At 43.9% G+C, this 23010-nt stretch overlaps 1 protein-coding gene across 1 annotated transcript in view; it reads left to right on the top strand.

Moving 5' to 3' along the window:
- The window catches only part of PTPRA (protein tyrosine phosphatase receptor type A), a gene marked incomplete in the record, with an annotated part of 4245980 nt that overhangs the window by 3022736 nt on the left and 1200234 nt on the right, over positions 1-23010 (top strand). The window contains 1 exon segment of the mRNA XM_044064105.1: positions 12170-12267. Coding sequence (XP_043920040.1) covers positions 12170-12267 — 98 coding nt within the window.

Below are 23010 nucleotides of genomic sequence, written 5' to 3'. Positions count from 1 at the left end.
CTCACTACCCTCTTGTAGACCTTCCCTTTCACTTTTACTGGTACTTGTCTGTCACAAATCACTCCTGACACTCTTCTCCACCCACTCCATCCTGCCTGTACTTTCTTTTTCACCTCTCTTCCACACTCACCATTACTCTGAACTGTTGATCCCAAGTACTTAAACTCATCCACCTTCGCCACCTCTACTCCCTGCATCCTCACCATTCCTCTGTCCTCCCTCTCATTCACACACATATATTCTCCCTTCCCTAAATGGGAGGTTGTAATTGCACTGCTACTTATTAGCATTATTCTTGTCTTGCATGCCAAGACCCCTCCACATACTCCCCATATTGCTTTAGAGCTTTGTTATTCATCTTTTTGTGATTTAAAATCTGTGATGGTGTATTTCTCTTCCTTTTGAGATTTTGTATTTATTTTGATATTTTTCACTTGGGCCATACTAAACTTTTCCTTCACATCCTCTTGTTATATTAACTGTTATGCTTTATTGTGATTCTTCTCCCCCAACTTCCCATGTGCTCTAAAATGCTCATTCAGCCACACATATTTTAACAAAATCCATTATTCCCCTTTCGCTCTAAGCTTTTTTTCCTTCCTTGTTTTACGCAAAAAAAATAATAATTTTTTATCTGCCCAAACTGCTGTGACGTATGCAGCTCTGCTGTTCATTTTTCTCATCTCTCCTTAAGAGACTTGGCATAGCCCTGTTCACCTCATTTAGTTACCTGTCCCTAGAATTTCAGCAATAGCAAAATGAAGGTGACAGTTAACCACAGAAGGCGAAATCATAGGACATCCCTTCCATGTCACTGTTGCAGTATTCTTCATAATAGAGATCCCCTGCCAATGGCAGTCTGACATCCGACCAGTGTAGCAAAGTTTTTAGGTTGTAATGGGTACGCCGTACATGACATGTATGCTCCCCACACATGGTGTAGGGTATAAAAGTGATGTATGGAAGTACCATCTCCAGAGATTCTTTGCTTCCAGTCTGATCGTCTGCTGGTTGCCAAGCCATTTTTCAGTTAAGTACCCTGTTGTTTTTTTTTTCTTTTCTTTTCATTTGGTTATTGATTTCATGTCATCCAGGAAGGAGAAATGCCAGTGTGGGAGACAGATTCTCCATACGGATCGTCATGAACAGTGTTGGTTTTGCCTAGGTTTTTCCCACAATCATACATCATGTACAGTTTGTTAGGCATTTGTTCTAAAAACCTTGCATAGTCATCTTTCTTCTTTAGCAATTTAGAAAAACAACTTCTTAAGATGTTTGTTGAAGAAACTATGGAAGAATCTTTCCAGCCGAAGGGTCAGTCATCTCTGAAGAAGACTACCAAGAAAGGTTGGTTGGATTTTTCTGCTGTGCCACCTCTGCCGAACAGCTCTCCTGAGGTTAGTGAAAGCCTGATGGGACTGCCTGGTTTTTCAGTTGGATTCCTGTGCAGCGACAGCTTTGGAAGCCGCCATAGAACTGACTTCTTGCAGATGTCTTTTTCAGATGTTCAAAGGAACCATAGCTGATTATTTCCGTAGGTCCTAGGGGTGTTGATCAAATCTTGGTGAGAGAAGAGATTACTCTACTTATAGAGTGTCATCCAGGGGTCAGAGCCAGGCTGACATCCCCTTAAAGAAAAAGCAGAAAACCAAGCACCTATCAAGTGAATGGCAAAATTTCACTCAATGTCTCTTAAATGCTCTTATGGTTCTAAGGCCTGCTAAAGATGTCTCTGTTCATACTCCTCCTTGGTCTTTTTTACCAGTCTTGAGGCCTAGGGAGCAGGTTTCATCCGATGAGGATTCTGATGAAGAATCCTTGACATATTCTTCACAGATTCCCTCTCCCTTGGATTATGGCTTTGAGGAAGAGGAATCTGTTAGTCCTGAGCCTCCTTTTGAGGAGATTTTTTTTTTGTTGACACAATTTCCCATATGATGGAGTTTAAGTGGGACTGTGCTCCGGTCTCTAATGATCAGAAGAGGTACTATAAGCATCTTCAGAGTAAGTCTTCTAGGCACTCTGCTGTTCCTCCTGCTCTTGCTGACTTTTTGGATGCTTTTTTTCCACAGGTGTTTAGGCTCCTGACTCCCTTCCCTTGCTCCTAAAAAGCTGATAGTATTACAAGCTTCCTGAGGATGGTAAATTTCTTTTGAGGTACCCCTCTGCTGACCCTTCAGTTGTGCCTGTGGCTTCTGATAAGCCATCTAAACTTTTGCCTTCTACTAAGGTGCTCCCCTCTGACAAGGACAGCAGAACTAAGAATAGATTGTGCAAGAAAGTGTATATTTCTGCTACCTTGGCCTTTAGAGCTGTAAATTACCAGGCCCATATGACCAAGTATATTGTAAGCTCTTCTGTCTCAGACCTATCAGGTTATTTCATGTCTTCCTGACTCTAAAGGGAAGGCTTTAGCTCTTTCTTTTCTAAGGACTTCTCAGGTCGCTCACCATATTATTAAATGCTGGTATGATGCAGCTGATGCCTCATCTAGGGCTATTACTTTTGTTTCTCTGTTGAAGAAGTATTCCTGGCTTTGGCTTCAGCCTTTGCCTGTTGATAAGGCTAGGTTGATGGATGTTCCTCTAAGTAACAAACATCTTTTTGGTAATGCTGCTGCTGAGCTGTTTAATTCCCATCAGGAAAAGGGTAAGGCTTTACTGGGTTTGAAACATATTTTTGTTTCACCTGTTCCCAAGTTTCAAAGAAATTATCTTAACAAACCTGCCTGTGTCCGGAGACTGTCTTTCCCTTCCCCCAAAGGTAAGAAGGGCTCATCCTGCTAAGTTTACTCAAACTTCTTCACCTCTGAAGTCTCTTTTTTTCTGACAGACCAGGTGCTGTCTTGACTGTCCTTGCTCCTCTCTTCTCAGTCACATTCCTCTCCTCTTAGTCTCTCCCTGTCCCTTCCTATTTGGTTAAAGACCACTCGGGATTCTTGGGTTCTGTCCATTATACACCAAGGGTATTATATGGTCTGGAAATCTCTTCCCCCTTTTTTTGGGCATACCTCAGCCTTCTCACCATCAGCTGCCCTTTTTTTCCAGAGCTGCTTCAGGCCCTGTTGTCTCAAAAGAACAGTTCAGGGATTTCCAGCTCCTCAAAGGGGAAGGGGGTTTAATCCAGAATGTTTTTATCCCCAGGAACAAAGACATTTGGAGACCCATTTTGGATCTCTCTCAACTAAACACCTTTTTTAAGGTTCCTTCCTTTTGGATGCTGTCCCTTCAAACCTTGTTTCCTCTTCTTCTTTCTCGGGCTTTTCTGGTTTCAATGTTGCTTATCTCCGTATCCCTATTCATCCCCTTTTCAAGAAGTTTTTACATTTGTCTATTGCTTCCTTGCATTTTCAGTTGTCTGCTTTGCCCATTGGACTCTCTACCCCCCCCCCCCCAAGGCCTTCAGATGCCTTCCTCCTGTGATTGCTTTTTACAGGATGAGGGTAATACAGGGGTCTATGACAATGTATCGAATAGTAAAAAGATCGAATGGCTGTAAGAACGAAAATGCTGTTCATAAAAATCCATTTTCTGAGATCATGGTACAGTGAAAATTGGAGAATTTGCCCTTTCCTCACTGTAGTCTGATCCCAGAGTTGGTATTTATATTTAGGGGGTGAGGGAGGCACAGCCCCCCCCACAAAACAGATTTCTATGAACAGCACTTTTGTTCTTACAGCCGTTCAATCTTTTTACTATTCGATCAGTTGTCATAGACCCTAATGCAGATCTTACCCTACCTGGACAACTTGCTCATTCAGACCTCTTCTCTAGAGATCTTACTTCAGGATCTTCACTTTGCTATTTGTCTCTTGCAAAGCCTAGGGTTTATGGTGAATTACCAAAAATCATTCCAGGCATCTTCTCATGATCATGTTTTTTCTAGAGTGCAGACTCCAGATGGTTCCAATGCTGGAATCTCTCTCTCCTCCCAAGGCTTTAACTCTGATTGCATTCTTTCAATCCCTTCTTCCTCTGGACTCTGTTACAGCCAAGGTGTTCCTAAGGGCTGTGGGATACATGGCTTCTACCATTCCTATGTTTCATATGATAAAGCTCCAGTGGTTCCTAAAGTCAGTCTGCCTTCACCGCTTTCATCCTTTGGAATTTTTCCAATTCCCCTTCTCCCCTGTCTCAGGCTGGAACTTCAGTGGTGGATTCATCAGTTGTCATCAAGCCACGGTTTCCTTTTCACCCTCCAGTTCCCTCTCAGGAACTCTTTACAGATGCCTCAGACATGGGATTGGGGGGGGGGGCTCCTTCAGTACATTGAAAGTTCAGGGCCTTTGGTCTCTTCAGCAAAAGAATGACCATATTAATACCAAAGAGATGAGAGCTCTTCTCCTGGTTCTCGGGCTTTTCATTCTCTCTTCCTTCCAGGGCCTCTCAAAGTCTTCACAGACAACACAGTGATGTGGTACATCAACAAACAAAGGGAGAACAAGTTCTTATCTTCTGTGCAGACTAGCTCTTCTGCTTTTGGATCTAGCTGTCCAGTAGCAGGTGACCCTTCAGGCAGTTTGCATTCCTTCAGATCAGAGCATTGTGGCAGATACTTTGTGTAGTCCATAACACAATCTCATGAGGGGGTGCCTCACAGGGATGTGTTTCTGGACATTGTCCAGCAGTGGGGTACTCCTCAAGTAAATATTTTTGCTTCCACTCTGAACAGATAACTTCCTGTGTTTTGTGCCAGATTCCCATGTCTTCTGGCCTGGAAGGTGAATGCCCTCACTTTTTCTTGCAAGGGGATGTTTGTTTCTTTATGCTTTTACTCCCCCCTCCTTTCATACCCAAGATCCTGTTCTAGGTAGAACAGGATGCTCCCAATATCTTGTTGGTGACTCCCTTTTGGGCCCATACAGTATTGGTTCCCTCCACTTCTGCATTTAGCAGAGGGCAGGCGTTACAAGTTACCTCACAGGGTAGACCTACTCACACAAGACAAGGGGTCTCTCATCCGTCTCCACCTGTCCACTCCTCAACTGACATTGTAGGTGATCGTGTTTTGATCCCTTTTATGCACCTTTTTTTCTGAGGACGTGCTTCAGGTCCTGTTGGAGGCCAGGAAACCCACTACCTGAAAATCATATTTGTCCAAATGGAAGAGATTTTCTGCCTGGTGTCTTTCTTGTAACCTGGATCCACTTACTGTGGAAATCCCTTTGGAAATCCCTTTGGTTCTGTCTTATTTGTCTGCATTGCTCGATGCTGGGTTGGCGTATTCTTCTGTTAAAGCCCACCTGTCAGCTGTTTCTCCTTGTTTGCCTTTGACATCCCCTTTGGCTTCTAGATTTGAAGTCAAACAATTCCTTAAAGGCACCCTTCATGTTAGGCTTCCCATAAAGCCTTTTCCTCCTTCCTGGGACCTACATTTAGTTTTGGAAAATGGACTCTGGCTCCTTTTGAGCCTGCAGCTTCAGCTTCTTTACAGTGTTGTTGTTGGAGGACTGTTCTTCTTTTGGCCTTTATTTCAGCCAGATAAGTGTCTGAGCTGGATGTCCTTATAGCTGTTCTTTTTTGTTTTTTCAGAAGGACAGTGTGTCTTTTGTACTAGTTCTCCTTTTACGCCCAAGGTGGTTAATTCTCTTAGTCTATTCATTTGCCCACTTTTTCCTTCTACACATTCTGCTGGAGAGAAGGTTCTTTACACCTTGGATTTGCATAGACAATTCTGATATTATTTGGATAAAACTAATGCCATTCGGGTTCCTATCATGAAATCGAAGAGGCTGGAGATTGAACGGCTTTAACATTTGAAATACCGTTCATCTGTGTGGTTTTTGTGAGATCGCGGTACAGTGAAGATTGGAAAAATTGCCCTTTCCTCACTGCAGTGCAATCTCGGAGTTGGTATATATAATTTGCGGGAGAAAGACTTCAAGGTATGGCATTTTCGATGTTTAAGCCATTCGCCCTCCGGTCTTTTTGATCTTATAATAAAGACCCCACCATTCATAATTCTGAGCAGCTTTTTGTTTGCTTTCATTCTAGATCTTTGATTTGGCTATTTCCAATCAAACTATTTTTTCTTGGATATCTAAAACAATTTTCTTTTGTTTCTTTCATGAGAAATTCCTTCCGTCTTCTGTTAAGGCTCATTCTGCCAAAGCTGTGGCTGCTTTTAGTGCTTTTTTCAAGGGCTTGGATACCAATTATTTTGTTGTGACCACTACTTGAACTACTGTGCATACTTTTACCAAGCACTGTATGTTAGGTGTTTTCAGGGCAAGAGACTGTTTTGCCAGGGCTATCCTACATGGTTTCCTTAAGGCCTGTGGTGGTTCTACCTCCTCCCAACTTTTTCCTGAGTCTTTATACTCTCCCTATTGTAAAGAGTACTTCAACAGTGATATGGAAGGACATAGCACAGTTGTGTAAAATCTTACCATAACAGTAGATGCCCTTCTCTTGGAGTATTTGCTCCCTCTATCTTCCCCATGTTCCTTTTCTCCTTCTGGATGTACTTGTTACCTCTTTGTGTCCTTAGACTGTCGTTCCTACTAGGGCTTTTTAGTTCTGAGGATGGTACATCCGAACATCACCTTCATGGCGTATCTTGTGCATGGGGAGTATACATGTGACATACAGCATACTTATTGCAACCTAAAGGCTTTGCTGTTCTGGCTGGATGTCGGGCTGCCCTTGGCAGGAGATCCCTAATGTAAAGAATACTGCAGTAGTGAAGAGAAGAGCATCTGCTGTTACGGAAAGAATTTACACAGCTGTACTTTCATAGGCAAGTGCTAGGCTAGCTGCCCTTGCAGGTCATTTTAGGCCTAGCCAGTTTCCCTTTTTGTGCTTGAATTAAACTATCCCATTTGGTTAGAGATTGGGCTTACCCATCCAATGGTCAGTAATTATATAATACTTTATATTGCTCAAAGCACTCCTCAGTATGGAGAACGTCGACATCTGTGCAGTAACTGAAACCTGGTTCAAGGCTCCAGAGAGCACCACAGCACTACCGGGCTACAACTCATACCACGGAACACAGACAGAAACACAAAAGGAGGGGGTGTATCCATATCCATGAAGGATACCTACATCGTCAGGTTAGTGGCGCAGCATGAGACCTCTTGAGATCATCCATGTGCAACTAACATCGGGCAAATCTGCAATGCAAATTGTGGCCTGCTACAGATCACCCTCCATGACCCAGGACCACCACTCCACCTTTCTGGAGACACTGGAAAACATGGAGGTCCTACCAAACACCCTGATATTGGGCGATTTCAATTACCCTACCATTCACTGGGAAAACTACTCGAGTACAAATTCCCAGGCCCAGTGCTTCCTGGAATTCATCAACTCAGACACCCTGGATCAGCTGGTAAACTCCCCCACCAGAGGTGAAAACATATTGGACCTGGTCATCACCAACATGGGCGACAGGTGTTCAACCCATCACTGGTTAGATCAGACCATAAACTAATCACTCTGGATGGCCACACCCCACCACCACCCCCAGCTAAGGAAACCACAGTAAAAAAAAACTTTTCTAAAGCAAACTTCACATTACTTAGACAGAGGTGGTAAGTTTCACAGCCCTCACGCTGAAGGATAACACTGCCCAAGATGCAGAAACCTTTACAAATGCACTCTATGAGCACCTACAAGGAAGTATGGATTGTGCCATCCCTAGCAAAACCAAGACTCACTCCACTAAGAGAAGGAAACCAGTTTGGTGGACCCCTGCAATAAACAGGCTATACAATAGAAGGAGGAAACTAGTTCAGGAAAAAAAGCAAATCCCAAGAAGGAAAGACATCCCTGATCAGTATCCGTAAGAAACTGAGGTCCCTCATGAAATCATCCAAGGCTAACTTCGAAAGAAAAATAGCCATGGATTCAAAAGATAACCACAAAGCGTTCTTTAGCTATGTTAAGAATCTAAGTGGCAACTCGCAGATATGCACTGAACTAGTGCAAAATAGCACAAAATATACTGAACCTACTGATATTGCCAACATCCTGGCAGATAGATTCAGTGCAAACTTCACCCCCCCTCTCGCCTCCAAAAGGGCCCACAGCAATACCGGAAAATTGTAGTGTCCCAAAAATCACAGACGCACAGGTGAAAACAGCCCTTTCAAAAGCCAAAAACAGAGTCAATGGGACCAGATGGTGTCCCAGGCTGCATCTTGCACGAACTACAGAACGAACTTTCCCCCCACCTAAACACGCTCTTCAACCTCAGCCTCTCCACTGGCTACGTGCCCATAGAATGGCGCACAGCAACGGTTATTCCCCTTCACAAAGGAGGAGCCACAACTGACCCTGGTAACTATCACCCCATAAGCCTGACTAGCCTGGTCTGCAAGGCAATGGAGCGCATCAGCATGGAACTCATTAACAAGGACATTGGGAACCTCCAAACACTTCACCCGAACCAGTTCGGCTTTGTTAAGGGCAGATCATTCCTAGTAAACCTGGTTGACTTCTTGGAGACAGTCACCAAGGCCATAGACGAGGGAAAGGTGGTTCACACAGCCTACCTTGACCTCGCCAAGGCTTTCGACACCATTCCCCACTCGGGTATTACAGAAAAACTCACCAGCCTGAACATAAATCCCTCTTTCATGAGATGGGTTGCCAACTGGCTTATATACAGAACTCACACGGTAAGAATAGCAGGCTCCAGGTCCGACTCTAAACCAGTCACAAGTGGTGTCCCACAAGGCTCGATCCTGGGACCCCTACTGTTCGGCATATACTTCTCAGAAGTACAGGTAAACACAGGACTATGGCTAACCAAGTTTGCCAATGACTGCAAACTGGGAGCCATAATTGACTCTCCAGCTGACACGGACATCCTCCAAAAGGGCCTTACTGAGACGGACACCTGTTGTCAAAGTCATGGCCTCAAGCTAAATGCCAAAAAAATGCATAGTCATCCCATTTGGGAAAAACAAAACCCCCACGAATTACCACATAGGTGGCAGCCTCCTTAATACAGATGAGGTAGTAAGAGATCTTGAGACTCGGCTAGATAGTAATCTCTCCTTTGACAATCATATTGCCAAAGTAGTTAGGAACTCCTATGTGGCCCATCTAATTACTAAAGGGTTCACATCTAGAAATAGAGATTGTAGTGCCCCTCTGCTCGTCACTCATTAGACAAATCATAGAGTACAATGCCCCATTTGGGATGTACCTCACAAGATACTTCCAACAGCTGGAAAGACCACAAAAGTACCTCACCAAGAGGATTACTGGTCTCAAACATATGCCCTATGCAGCCCAACTGAAAAAACTCCGGCTGTATTCAGTGGCATATCGCTTACTCAGAGGTGATCTCTGCCTGACTTACAAAGCCATGTCCAACTCAGAATTGATGGACATGCGCCACCTAAAGAAATCCAAGTCACTGTGAGCCACGTGCTCTAGTGAGCTAAACCTCACCACAACAATAAATAGAACATGCTGGAGGGATAGATTCATGTCACAGAGACTCCCCATGCTTTGAAACAAAATTCCAAATTACATCAGGCAGAGCCCCTCACTAACACTCTTCAAAAGAAACCTTGACGAGTGGATGGGTAACAGAAAATACACCCCTGGGATCACTTCATTGGCTCTGCTTGACAGAGGATCAGTTAATTAATCAATGGGACAGCGAAAGCCGACACACTCTGACTAGGCTTATAAATGCCCTCGGGCAGATAGCCTAGTACCTACCTATGAACCTATAATGTAAATAACCGAGATCATATATATGAGTAAAAGGAAGTCATTGGTATAACTGATTTTTTGGCTTGAAATATGAACGAAATTTATGTATATGTTTTAATTGTTTGGTCCAAATGTTGTTTTAATTAAATGGTCTGTGCTTGTATTGGTGGAGTTGCAAAGGGAGGGCTATTTAAATAGGAGTGTTTTCATTCAAGCCCACATCTGATGAATTGCATTGTCAAAAGAAAACGTGTATTTGTGAGCATTAATGATTTTGTGTGTGTAATAAACTTGCTGGCTTAGCTTACCGTTCTTTGAGCTTTATTGTTTTACCATCCGCCTGGGCTTTGTTGGACTCATTTGAGATCATAAAAGACAGATGTATCCCATCATGTTGTCACAACAGTTTTCTTTATAGTATCAGTTGCTTATATAACATACGTGGTCTGCTTTCAGTGGCTCAATCACTGCTTGCATTTGTGTTTTGCATGTCCAGAGCATGGGTTTCAGTAGCATATTTTATTCTACATGAATACATTTGTATTTTCCTTGTTTCATCATGGCATCTCTTCTAAAAGAGTGGAAATGACTTCTCCAGAAGTCTCTCTCACTGAATGTTTAGACGACGACTATTCCCTTGGTCTTTATATTGTATTTTAGAGTTTTCACAACTGTAGCAATATTCATTTGTCCAGGTCTTGACCACCATGGTGTAAAATACTTTGAAAGTCACAGGGCACAAGATTGCCTAAATTTGACATTAAGCTCTCAACATCTTCTAAAGCACAGGATGCTTGCATTTCTCTGTGCTATAATATAGCCAGAATAATTGTTTTCTTTATAGACTCAAACATCCTCCACTTTAAAAATCACCCCTTCCTTCACAGTCTCTCTCCCATACATTGTAGTGGCTGTAGTTTTAACTGTCATTGGTCACTGCATCTTTTTTGCCTTCATGCAGAGATGTACCCTGTGCAGTCTTTCTGCCTTCCAGTCTTGCAAGGGAATACTTGTCCATTTACTGTACCATAAAGTCACCACCTCTTGCTTTCTGAGGGATCCCACTGAATCAGATGTTCTCGCTCCTTTATCATTCTTACAGTTCCTACACTTTCATATTCAGATCTTCCAATTTTTTACCATCATCTACTATATTTTTTCCACCATTGAACACAGCATCTAGTTTGTGCCATTGCCTGGATAGTGCTTCCTCAAGTTCCATAAACTTTTTGTTGCTTCAGGCTACATAGTCAGACAGTGTCCCACTTATTTAAAAGATTCCTGCATACATTTCATCTGTTTTATTTTCTGCTATGGTGGTGAAGTCTTTTGTTCTCTAAGCCCTCAGTTTTACTGTTCTGACTAATATTCCAGTAAGCTGGTGCTTGCAGCTGTGTCAGTACCTTAAATTTTAAGTCAGATCATGACTTTCTTTTAAGCTTTCAAGCTCTCCTGGAAGACACCAACCACTCATAGAGGAGTTTAGGTTTAGTATTCAACCATAAACTGCTTATTGTTTTAGCAAACTTCAGCTTTGAGCTCAAGACTTGGCTACCAGTCACACTGTTGCCATACAGAAGTCACCTGCCATCTTCTCTCTATCCCTTCTTGTGCCTTTCACTTTGCTTGGTTACTTTGTCCTATTACTTGCGGTTTCCCAAATGTTTTCTTATTACCAGATGCCCTTCAAAGCGAAGTATTACAGATGTACGAGTTCTCAGCATATAATCTGATCTTAGAGAAAAGTGTACATTTTATTTTTCGTGACCTATGCCCATCTTTTGTAGGATGGCACATATCTTCACCTGTTCATGCATTTACAATTAAAATTTAAAATTATTATTTAATATACTTGGCTGTTTTTTCTTGTGTAGCTCTTGAAGGAAGTCAAGACTGGATACCATAAAGCAGTGGTTACCCTCTAAACTTTTTGCAAGGATAACAACACTGGCTGCAGAGTATGCTGTCCCTCAGTATGTGGAGCTTTAACAGCCTTGTAAGAACAAAATAGATTAGCCCAATGCTGCAGACCCTTTGAGAGATCAGTTGAAATGTCAAACATTCACATATATAATTTCAGATACTTAGTTAATGCATAAAGTAGTAGTCTTGTTTTTCTAATATTTAGTTGCAGTCTTTGTAACCTGAGGATGGTACAGATATGATGCAGCATTATATGTACGATGGAAGGCATATCATTGGTCTGTGTGTTTGTGTAATCTTTACAACATGGAGATATTGGAGATGGATGCAACATTACATGTGTGGTGGAAGTCCCAACTTTATATTATCTTTATATGCAGTGTCTTTCACTTAGGACTTTCTAGAATCAGTTTGAGACTTCATTCAGTGTCATTCACACACTTCATTGCTGGATGATATTGACTGTATTTGTCTTCTTAATGAGTATTAGCTTTAGAGTTTTGAGCAGCCAGAAAGCTTGCATATATTTAAAGAAGAAAATTCATAAGTTCCTCCTCTTTTCATAATTTTAGGTCCAAAAGAAGAAACGGTGAATGACTTTTGGAGAATGATTTGGGAGCAAAATACAGCCACAATAGTTATGGTCACAAACCTGAAAGAGAGAAAAGAGGTAAGCAACCCACCCCCATTTTAGACATTTTTTGAATTGCCTTTAAATATATAATTGGGTGGCATTTAATCCTCTAATATCTTAGTATTATTTTTTGTTAAGCTCTAGTGTAGGATTGAGTGGTGTCATAGCAGTATAACACTGTTTAAAGTTGTTTTTGCACCTGCACTTTTAAAGTTTGTCCTGTTTGTTGCATTTACCTGTTGAGGCTACACACTCAAGTGTGCCAGCCTGTGTTACATATTTATTGCATTTTCCTACTGTTTGTTGCAAAAAAAGAAAAAAAAAACAAAAAAATTATCCTTGTTTGCTGTCTTTCCTGACCTAGAGTAGTCCAAATACAGGCTTTGCTGTATTCTGGACTTTTGGAAAGTTCCTGTGTTGCCCATTTCCTTTCTTGGATAAAGGGAGGCTTCTTTGTTCACCAGTGGCAGTGGGGAGCTTAGAGCAGCCTGTCTATCCCTGGAGGAGTGTTCCCAGCACAAGAATCTGGTAGTCTATTGGCCGTTTTGGGCCAATTTGTAGCTCTTTCAAGTCCCCCTGTATAAAACCCGCTTTAGCGCGGCTTTGCGCATCGGGCAGCGCCGCTTAATTGGGTTTAAACCATTCCCGGCTCCATAAAGTCAGCTCTTCACTTTTTCCCTTAGAACTGATCTAGTTCTCATAATAAACACCCTATTCCTACTCTAAAACCTGGCACTTGCTCACTAAAGCAATTATATAAGTCAGCACTAAAAAATTAAAAGCACTACACCCTCACAAACTCCCCTTGAGTACCTTGTTCCCCATTGCCCCTTTTTTTCAATTATAAAGAAATTCCCAATACTATTCTAGCATGTCCAAAGGTCAGTTGTCAATCTCCTCTCCGGTCCAGCTGGTGAATCTGGGAATCTTGAGGCAATGTTACAACTGCCTCATGTACAAAGACAACCCTCTCCTCCTCCCAACAAATTCCAGCACATGTGAGAGATGCAACCATATAGCCAAACTGGAGGCTAAGTTCTCTTAACTCAGTACTGGCGTAACCAGTCAGGAGGAGAAGGAAACCACACTCACTACAATTTCAGTCTGACATAGACCTACCACGACAGCAAACCAAACACATAAACGTACAAAAACATACTCGGAGGCTCTAAATAAAAGTCTGCCTAAGCAGCAGAGACCTCCAAAGCAGACACCCAAGCAACCACTACCCCAAAATAAAACACGTGCAACACATAGCTCACAAAGCCAGTGTGCCGAACAGTCACAGCTCTTAAGGCTAAACAACACACCTGATACACTTGTAATAGGTGACTCTATCGTCAGGCACACTGATGTCCCGCTTACCAGGCTGAACAAGGAGAAGGTCACGGTGAGCTGCCTGTCGGGCGCTAGGATCCACCACATAACACAAGCACTCAGGTCACTCCAAGGCAAGTACAGATATGACTCAGTCATTGTCTATGCTGGTGTGAATGACCTGAGACGTACCTCCCTGGACTACATGAAAAGAGACAAAGAGGAGCTCTCTGAGCATGTAGCCCAGGCCGGTATGACCCTGACCTTGAGTAGCATCTTACCCTCACCAAGAATAATGCCGCAATATGAAGACAAGATGATCAATTTCAACAATTGGCTTAAGTATTGGTGTCATTCAAAGGGGATCCAATGCTTGTTAGCCTGGGATGACATGCTCGACAAGCCACGATGCTTCGCTAGGGACGGCTTGCACCTGTCACCCCTGGGCTTTCGGATACTGGCAAAGGCTCTTGACACCCCCATAGTGCCTTTTTTAGGCAAGGCTCCAAAGACAAACCCACCTCCATAGGTATCACAAGGGATAAGAAACTAAGAGTAATGCTACTCAATGCCAGAAGTCTAAACCTCAAGATGCACGCACTCGAAACTCTCCTTAGCATGGAGAACATCGATATCTGTGCAGTAACAGAAACCTGGTTCAAGGCTCCCGAGAGCACCCCAGCAGTACCAGGTTATACCTCATACCATGCTTTTCGGCCCCAAAACTTGGACCGAACCACAAAATGAGGGGGAGTATCTATATTCGTCAAAGATACCCACACCTCCAGGTTGGTGACACAGCACGAAGCATCAGAGACTATCCATGTGCAACTAACAGTGGGTAAAACTGCCTTCCAGTTTATAGCCTGCTACAGACCACCCTCCAAAACCAAGGAACCCCACTCGGCCTTCCTGAGAACACTGGAAAATATGAAGGTCTCTCCAAACACCATTATATTGGGCGACTTCAACTACCAAAACATAGACTGGGAGCATTAATCTAGCTCCAACACCCTAGTCCCAAAGGTTCCTAGAATTTATAAACTCAAATGCTATGGAACAACTTGTTACCACTCCCACAAGAGGGGAAAACATACTGGACCTGATTATCACCAACATGGGGACTCTATGCTCCAGACCAGAAGTGTATCCCTCACTGGTAAGATCAGACCATAAATTAATCTCACTGGATATTCACATCCCGACCCCACCCCCTGCCCAGAAAACCACAGTGAAAAATTTTTCTAAAGCAAATTTCACAATCCTCAAAACCGAGGTGGAATCCTTCAAAGCCCCCGGGCCTGTGGAAAATACATTCCAGACCGCAGAATCCTTTATAAATGCATTCTATGAACACCTTCAGGAATGCATGGATCATGCAATCCCAAATAAAATCAAGACCCAATCCTCCAAAGGCAGACGTCCTGTCTGGTGGACCCCAGCCATAAACAAACTATAGAATAGAAGGAGGAAGCTACTACATGATAAAGCAAAATCCCAAAAAGGGAAGGCATCTCTGATCAGTATTAGCAAAAAACTACGGGCACTCATAAAAATCGTCTAAGGCCAGCTTAGAGAGAAAAATTACATAGGACACTAAAGATAATCACAAGGCTTTCTTTAGTTATGTCAAGAACCTGGGTGGGAATTCCCAGATATGCTCAGAATTAGTCCAAAATGACAAAAAATACACCGAACCCACAGACATTGCCAACATCCTAGCTGACAGGTTCAGCACAAACTCCCACCAAAAGGGCAAATATCTATCCCAGCAGTGTGCTGCCCCCCTGACATCTCAGATGCTCAGGTAAGAGACGCCCTCTCCAAAGCAAAAAACACAGCATCAATGGGACCAGACGGTGTCCCAGGCTGCGTCCTACATGAACTCCAAGAAGAGCTAAACCCAAACATAAAACTACTGTTCAATCTCAGCCTTACTACAGGATATGTACCCAAAGTGTGGTGTACAGCAACAGTGGTCCCTCTTCACAAAGGTGGTGCCTCAACAGATCCTGGAAACTATCGCCCCATAAGCCTGACTAGCTTGGTCTGCAAAGCTATGGAAAGGATCATCATGGACCTCATAAATAAAGATATTGGGAACCTACAGACACTGGATCCTACCCAGTTCGGCTTTGTTAAGGGCAGATCCTGCCTCTTAAACCTGGTCGATTTCATTGAAACAGTCACCAAGGCCATTGACGAGGGGAAGGTGGTCCACACAGCCTACCTGGACCTCGCAAAAGCTTTCGATACAATACCCCACTCGGGCATTATAGATAAGCTCACCAGCTTAAATATAAACCCCTATGTCACTAGATGGATTGCAAACTGGCTCAAGGACAGAACCCACATTGTTAGAATTGCTGGAGCCATGTCAGACTCCAAACCAGTTACAAGTGGTGCCCCACAAGGCTCAGTCCTGGGACCTCTCTTGTTCGGTATATATTTCTCGGAGGTACAGGCCAACACGGAAGGACTGTGGCTGACCAAGTTCGCAGATGACTGCAAACTGGGCGCCATAATCGACTCTCCAGCCGACACAAGCATCCTCCAAAAGGGCTTCATAGAAACAGACAACCGGTGCCAGAGCCATGGCCTCAAGCTAAACGCCAAAAAGTGTATAGTCATCCCCTTTGGCAAAAACCAACTGCCCACAAATTACCACATAGGTGGTAATCCATTAAGTACGGAAGAAGTAATTAGGGACCTGGGGACCCAAGTTGATAGCAATCTCTCATTTGACAACCACGTGGCCAAAGTGGTTAGAAAAACATTTTATATAGCCCACCTAATCATGAAGGGATTCACATCTAGATCCGGGGAGGTCATCGTGCCTCTTTACTCATCCCTCATCAGGCCCATAATTGAGTACAATGCCCCTTTTGGGATGTACCTTACCCAGACACCTGCAGCAACTGGAAAGACCCCAAAAGTACCTCACCAAGAGGATCAAAGGGCTCAAACAGATGCCATATGCTGCCCGTTTAAAGAAACTCCAGCTCTACTCAGTGGCAAACTGCCTCCTCAGAGACGATCTGTGCCTGACGTATAAAGCCATGTCCAACCCGGAATTAATGGACATGCTGCACCTCAGAAAATCCAAATCCCATCGAGCTATGCGCTCGAGAGACTTGAACCTCAGCACTGAAATAAATAGGACATGCTGGAGGGACAGATTCATAACCCAGAGGCTCCCTTCACTCTGGAATAAAATCCCAGTCCAGGTTAGGCAAAGTTCCTCATTGACTCTCTTCGAGAGGAATCTTGATGAGTGGATGGGAGATTGTAGGTTTACCCCGGGTATCACTTCTGTGTCACTGTTAGACAGAGGCACAGTATACTAACCTCGAAAAAGGGCATAGCAAAATTAATTCAAAATGGGTGGCGAAAGCCAAACACACTCTGGCTAGGCTTATAAATGCCCTAGGACAGATAGACTAGTATGAACCTATGAACACAGTCTGAGACAATACTAGCCTTGATATTGGATGAGTCGTTAGTCCTTTTACTGTAATTTCCCAGGAGCAAGTTAAAAACCAAAACAAAAAAGGTTTATTGCTAAAAGTAATCAGTTCCATAAATATCCCAGAAATTCAACAAAGACTAGAAAGTTACCCACATACTGCTGCAATTTTCATTCTGTGCTATATTGTAACTGTCCCTTGTCCCCAAAAGTCAAGAGAAGGGACCTCAGTTTAGTGCTTCTGTTAGTCATGTTAATGTTTCCGATCATGATTCTGAGGCATATAGTTTCAAGTCCTGTAGTTACAGAGGAAAAACATAGTAAAGCTGAGGACAGTGAATGTTGACAGCTGCTATTTAAAGTTACGACCCTCTGCACCTCCCCCCAACATGCACACATGTACTACTTAATACTAACTGCAAGATTTCCATACTTCAGGATGCATCAGTCTTGGACTTGGTATGTATAAGTCCCCATTTTCTCGCATTTAGTTTTAATTTTCTGTGACCTGCACTTAGGAGTTTTAGAATTTAAAAATGTTGCCAGTCTGACTTAAGCAAACAGTCTGCTAGAGTATATTTGGTAAGCCAACAGCTCAAGAGAATTTTCTGCTTGATTGGCTTTATTTGGGGAAAGATCAGTTCAGTGACACTAATGTGTACCGAATAGGAACAAATTGTTCATGTATACAGTTTTAACCATTCGTTCAGCTTAGCAGTGTTTTACATTGTGCCAGATGCATGTGATCCGAGTTCCAATAGTCTTTGATTAACATGGTGTGGGTATTGAAGTCTTTTTTTTAACAGCTCAGCTTAACATGTTCAGCAGCAGTAAGGTTCATACATTTATTAGAGTAGTTTTGCAAATTCTCCTCCCTGTTGAATTGCTGTCTGAACCCCCCCCAAAAAAAAAAAAAAAAAAAAAATTGAGAGAGACCACAAAGTCTTTATTGGGACATTTCAAGTAATTGTAGGTGTTTAGTACAGTTTATAGCTGAAATGAATAATCTTTTGTTGAAGTTGAAAGATGTAAATTGAGGTTATAGTTGTATCAGCCTTTATATGTTAGCATTTCAGTGTTACACATGGGTTGGAGATTTTTTTTGTCCTTCATCCAATCAACAGACAGTCATAGCATGTTTAACAAACAACACAGCCTTACTGGAATTCAGGTAGTAGTGCCCTGATACCCTTCTCTTGCATTCTGCCAAAGCTCAGAGTCCCTTCTACAGTGTGTCTGTGGGTGTGATGGACCAATCACCTGGTAGTACAAGCACCGTATTACAAAACCACAGCAGGACTCTTCCCATTGTCTTTTGCCACAGTACAAGAAGGAGCGTATGGAAGACTACTCAGACTGGATCTCATCAGCTACTGAGCTCAGATAAAAAAAAAATGTTTTTTTTTATTTCTCCTTTCTGCCTTTTCTCTCTCATTGTTTTAATAGTGTATTATGTTATTATGTTGCTTTGACTGTTTTTTTTTTTTTGGGGGGGGGGGGTTGTGCTTGGGGTTTTACTTTAATTGCAGTATAAGACTTGTACTAGTTATTATAAGCTTCATTTGAAAGTTTTGACAGGAAAACTTGCTAAATCTGCAGGGTTTTTTTCTTTAGGGTTATGATTGTTTGAGGTGATTCAGCAGGTTTACAGAAACTTAAATGATTTTTTTTTCATTTAAATTGAGATGTTCCTGCTGTTTTATATGTCACATATATTGCAAGAATTGTTCATGTGTTTATGCTTTATTTCTTGCATAAGGCTGTTTTATGCTATTTCAAATGTTTTCGTGTAAAACTAGGTTTTTTATTAAGATTGGGGGACTTTTGTGATGTGTATTGTGCTTTGAACTGTGTTACTGAAATAATGTCTTTTATTCAGTGCAGTGTTCAGAATAGTATGCCTACAGAACTAAACTTTAGATTGCTGTTTAGAGGGAGAATAGTGGGATTTGTTCATTTTTTTGCTCTGCTGACCGTGCAGCCATTCTTTAGTACTGCTGTGGCTAGTTTTTTGTCCCTCGTGATGGACACTGATAACATGCCACATCATCATCACCAATCTCTTGTGCACCTAAAAACGCAAAAATAAATTAAGAACTATGCCTCAGCCTACAGCTTGAGACTCTGCAGTGGCCCTGGGTAGGCTGTCACACGACTTGCCTTCTTTTGCCTCTAGGTCCATTGATGTGGTGGTAGTACCACAACTATTGCACACAATTGTTAGTACCACAACTGTCCATGACACAGGGGTCAGACACATCCTCCAGGGTTGTATCACTGACAGTTTCAGGTATGAGAAAATCAAACCCTTTACATGCAGGTAAATCAGAGGTGCAGAATATTTTACTAATGTTGATACTCCCCCCTCCCCAACCCCCACAGTATTCTCCCACTAAAGTAGTGAATTCAAAAAAAAAAGAGAGAAGACCCACCACGTTGCAGGGCAACAGTCTCTGACTGTTTTCACCTGAGCTGGTGAGTGTGGTTAGATTAATTTTTCAGGCAGCTGATTGCGGGTTGCAAACCCTGGGGTATAAGAAACTCTGGCGCTCTGACCCTCTATTCAGCCACCTAGGAATCCTGATTTTGAAAGGTATCTGGAATGTGAAATGCTGTAAGTATCTGAGTTTGATCAAGTTAGTTTCCTTTGATGATGAAAATGTTCAGATAACCAGAACAGATGATGTTATGTGGTCCTATCTCGCCTACATTCTTTACTCACGGGTTCGGAGCCGAGAATCGGCTCCGACTCTGCCAACTTATTTTCTAGCACAAAGTCTCTAATTGGCTGGGCTAACCCGGTATCCCAAGATGCACCTCACCCTAGCCCCAGATCTCGTTTGCCGCTCGTAGAGTTAGGACGTGGTTTCGCTTGGCTGTGGCTAAGTACCCTTTCAATACTTTTCATAAGTCTTTAGCAGTCTGTTTCTAGTAAAAAAGCTATTTTAATAGCTAGTTTTTCATTGTGAGTGTACTGTGTGAGCGAGTAGTGTTTTTTTTGTGGTATCCCTCTTTTTGGCGGGCTAGGCCCGTTTAAATTAGAGGACCTAGTCCTCTCCTGTGTTGTTTTTGTGTAAACTTGTGTTTTTGTTTGGTCGGTAGTTAGATTTCCTTGCCGCACCAAAGAAATGTTTAAATTAGAGTTTCTTTGGTTGTTCTTGGTTTGGTTTTTCCCGCCTTCCTCTTGTGTCTGTCGTTGTCGGTTGAGTGGGTGCTGTGTGCTATTATGTCTAAAGAGCAGAAAGAGCATAAACCCTCTGGGTTTAAAAAAATGCTCAAAATGTGGCTACAAAATGTCCATCACAGATGGGCATTCTATCTGTGTTTATTATCTTGGTGCTATTCACCTGCAAGATTCCTGCAGTTTTTGCCACGCTGTTAGCCCGAGGGTACTGCAGGAAAGAAAAAATAAGTTGAGTTTGACGGGCCTGGTTAAACCCTCTTTTTGAGGAGTCCTTAGACGACTCTTCTAGTACTAAGTCTAAGACTTCCAAGGCCAAGAAAAGATCTCCGGCTCCATCTGTCTCTTTGGAGCCCCCGGAGAAAGTTTCGAAAGTGGATACTGCCTCCTCGGCTCCATTGTCCTCGGGGCCACAGGAGGTATCTGTTGTGCTGGAGTCGACCTCGGCCCCAATATTATTGGAGCCTATTCGGAGCCGGTCACCCAATGTTAGGCCTGAGTCTCCGGAAAGGAGATCCCGATCTCCTTCTATTTCCTCCAAATCCTCTAGGCTGTCTGATTTGGATGTGGATAGGGTGGTCCAGAGGCTCCTGCAGTCGCCGGTGCTAGCAAAATTCTCTGCTCCGGAGCCAGTCCCTATTCTTGCACCGATGATTCCTCCTCCGAGCACCCCTGCGTCTCCGGAGTGCACCGCACCGAGTGATGTTCTTGTGTCGGCTCCAATACCCCTTGCGAGTTTATCGGAGCTGACGTCGGCTCCAACCATGTCACTTCCATCCTCTGGTTTCGGTACTCTGGTTTCCTCAGTCAGACCCGAGAGGGGATACCTCGGGACTCTTGTCGGTTCCGAGTCTCCCTCTTAGTGCATCGGCTTGGGGAACCCCGATTCCGGTTGTGGTCTCGGAGACGGGTCGGTCCTCGGATTCGGGGGGACCTGCCTTTGAGGCCATGAGGAGCGCACTGGCCAGTTCGTCAGTTACATCACCCAGATCGGTCACTCCTTCCCCCTACACCCCGGCTAGAGCCTCTGACACACCCTTGGCCGTGGATGCCGGAGCCCGAAGGTCTGAGGATAGCCCCATGAGCGGTCCCCAACTTTCTGAGGGCCCCCTCAGTGTCGGTACTTGAGGAGCCCCCTAGAAAAAAGTTGTACAAGAGGAAGCACACAGACTCCCAGGATGAGTCCCTCACTTCTAATACCGACCTCGAGGAGTCAGAGGGGTCCCCTAAGTCATCCTCCGATTATGTCTCTTTCTCTGACATCCTGGAGATCTTGAGGCAGAGAGGCGACTGTCCTTCCAAGACCCCTTCTGAGGAGGAGTCGGTATTCCTCACGGCCTTCGGAGCTCAACCCTCCGCCTCCTGGGTGTCTTCACCCTTCGATGAACTCCTGGATTTGATTTGTCGAAGGGTGTGGGAGACCCCTGATTCTGTGGAACCGGTGCCCAGTCATTCAGGGGAAAGAGTTCCTGACCAAAGGGGTTTCCGTAGATGCCTCGGTGGTGGTGGCAGCCACTCAGCAGGAAGTTGCAGAGGCTTCTTCTTCCGTCCATCCTCCTAACAAGGAGTCCAGGAGTATGGACCGGTACGGGAAGCATACCCTGTCTTCAGCGACCTTTACCTTGTGGTCGCTGAATTATCTTTGTCATTTTACTTGGCTCCAGAGAGATCTCCTTAAGGAGCTAGGAGACACTCTGACTGGTAACATGCCTGAGGCGGTAGCGCAGACTGTTAACGCCCAGTTGTCTACCCTTGGTTCCATTGTCAACTCGTCCATGAGGCTCATATCCTATGCAGCCGAAGGGGCGAGTAGGGCAGCTAGCTCAGGTGTAGCTCTCAGAAGGCAAGCCTGGATGCGCCTGTGTCATTTCGCGGAGGCCTTTAAGTCTTCCTTCACTGACGCCCCCTTTGATGGGTCCTCACTCTTCGGGACCAAAGTGAAAGACACCCTCACCAGATGCGAACAGGAGGGGAAGACCCAATCTGCCGTAGGGGCCCGTTTCTCTCTTCCTTCTAGGCCTTACCTCATGGCTCAGAGGGGAGGGAAAATGTGGTTCAAGAAGTCACAGAAGTCTTTCCCTGCCGCTCAAGGTGAGTCCCCCTCCAGAAGCAGAGGAGGGGGAAATTATTCTGGTAGATGCCGTCCTAGAGGCAGAGGAGGCCCTTTCAACTCGGGAGACCACGATTCCTTTCACGGGTCTTCCTTTCAGCGTTCCTGAGGCATTGCCCGACTGTGCTGTTCCGGAGCCAGTCGGGGGCTGAATTTCGTTGCATCCGGAAGCCTGGGAAAGCATCACCCAGGATCGTTGGGTGCTTCGAATAGTTACCGAAGGTTACACTATTCCCTTTTTATCAATACCCCCTCCAGTCAAAAGAATCCCGGACGTTCCACCCAGTCAACGGGATCAAGCAGCACTAGAAGTTTCAAAGCTGCTAGAAAAAGGAGTCATCCAACCAGTCCCCTCAGACCATATCTGATCAGGAACTTACTCAAGACTCTTTTTGGTGCCGAAAAGAACAGGGGACCTGAGGCCCATTCTGGATCTCAGCCAATTGAATCACTATGTTCTGAAGTCCAAGTTCCGAATGGTAACTCTTCAGTCCATTTTTCCCTTGCTGGAAAAAGGAGTATGGATGTGCTCCATCGATCTCAAGGATGCCTACTACCACATCAAGATGGACAAGGCATCCAGGATTCACTTACGCTTCTGGCTGGGAGCCAGTCACTTCCAGTTTCGTGCCCTGCCCTTTGGTCTCACCACAACCCCCAAGGTGTTTACCAAGTGTTCTGCAGTGGTGACGGCTCACCTGAGAT

This window comes from Protopterus annectens, chromosome 2.part2, assembly GCF_019279795.1.
Source record: "Protopterus annectens isolate FY-2018-M chromosome 2.part2, PAN1.0, whole genome shotgun sequence".
Taxonomy (NCBI): domain Eukaryota; kingdom Metazoa; phylum Chordata; order Ceratodontiformes; family Protopteridae; genus Protopterus; species Protopterus annectens.
Note: the sequence above shows the minus strand (reverse complement) of the source record. Positions and strands in the feature narration are given on the sequence as shown.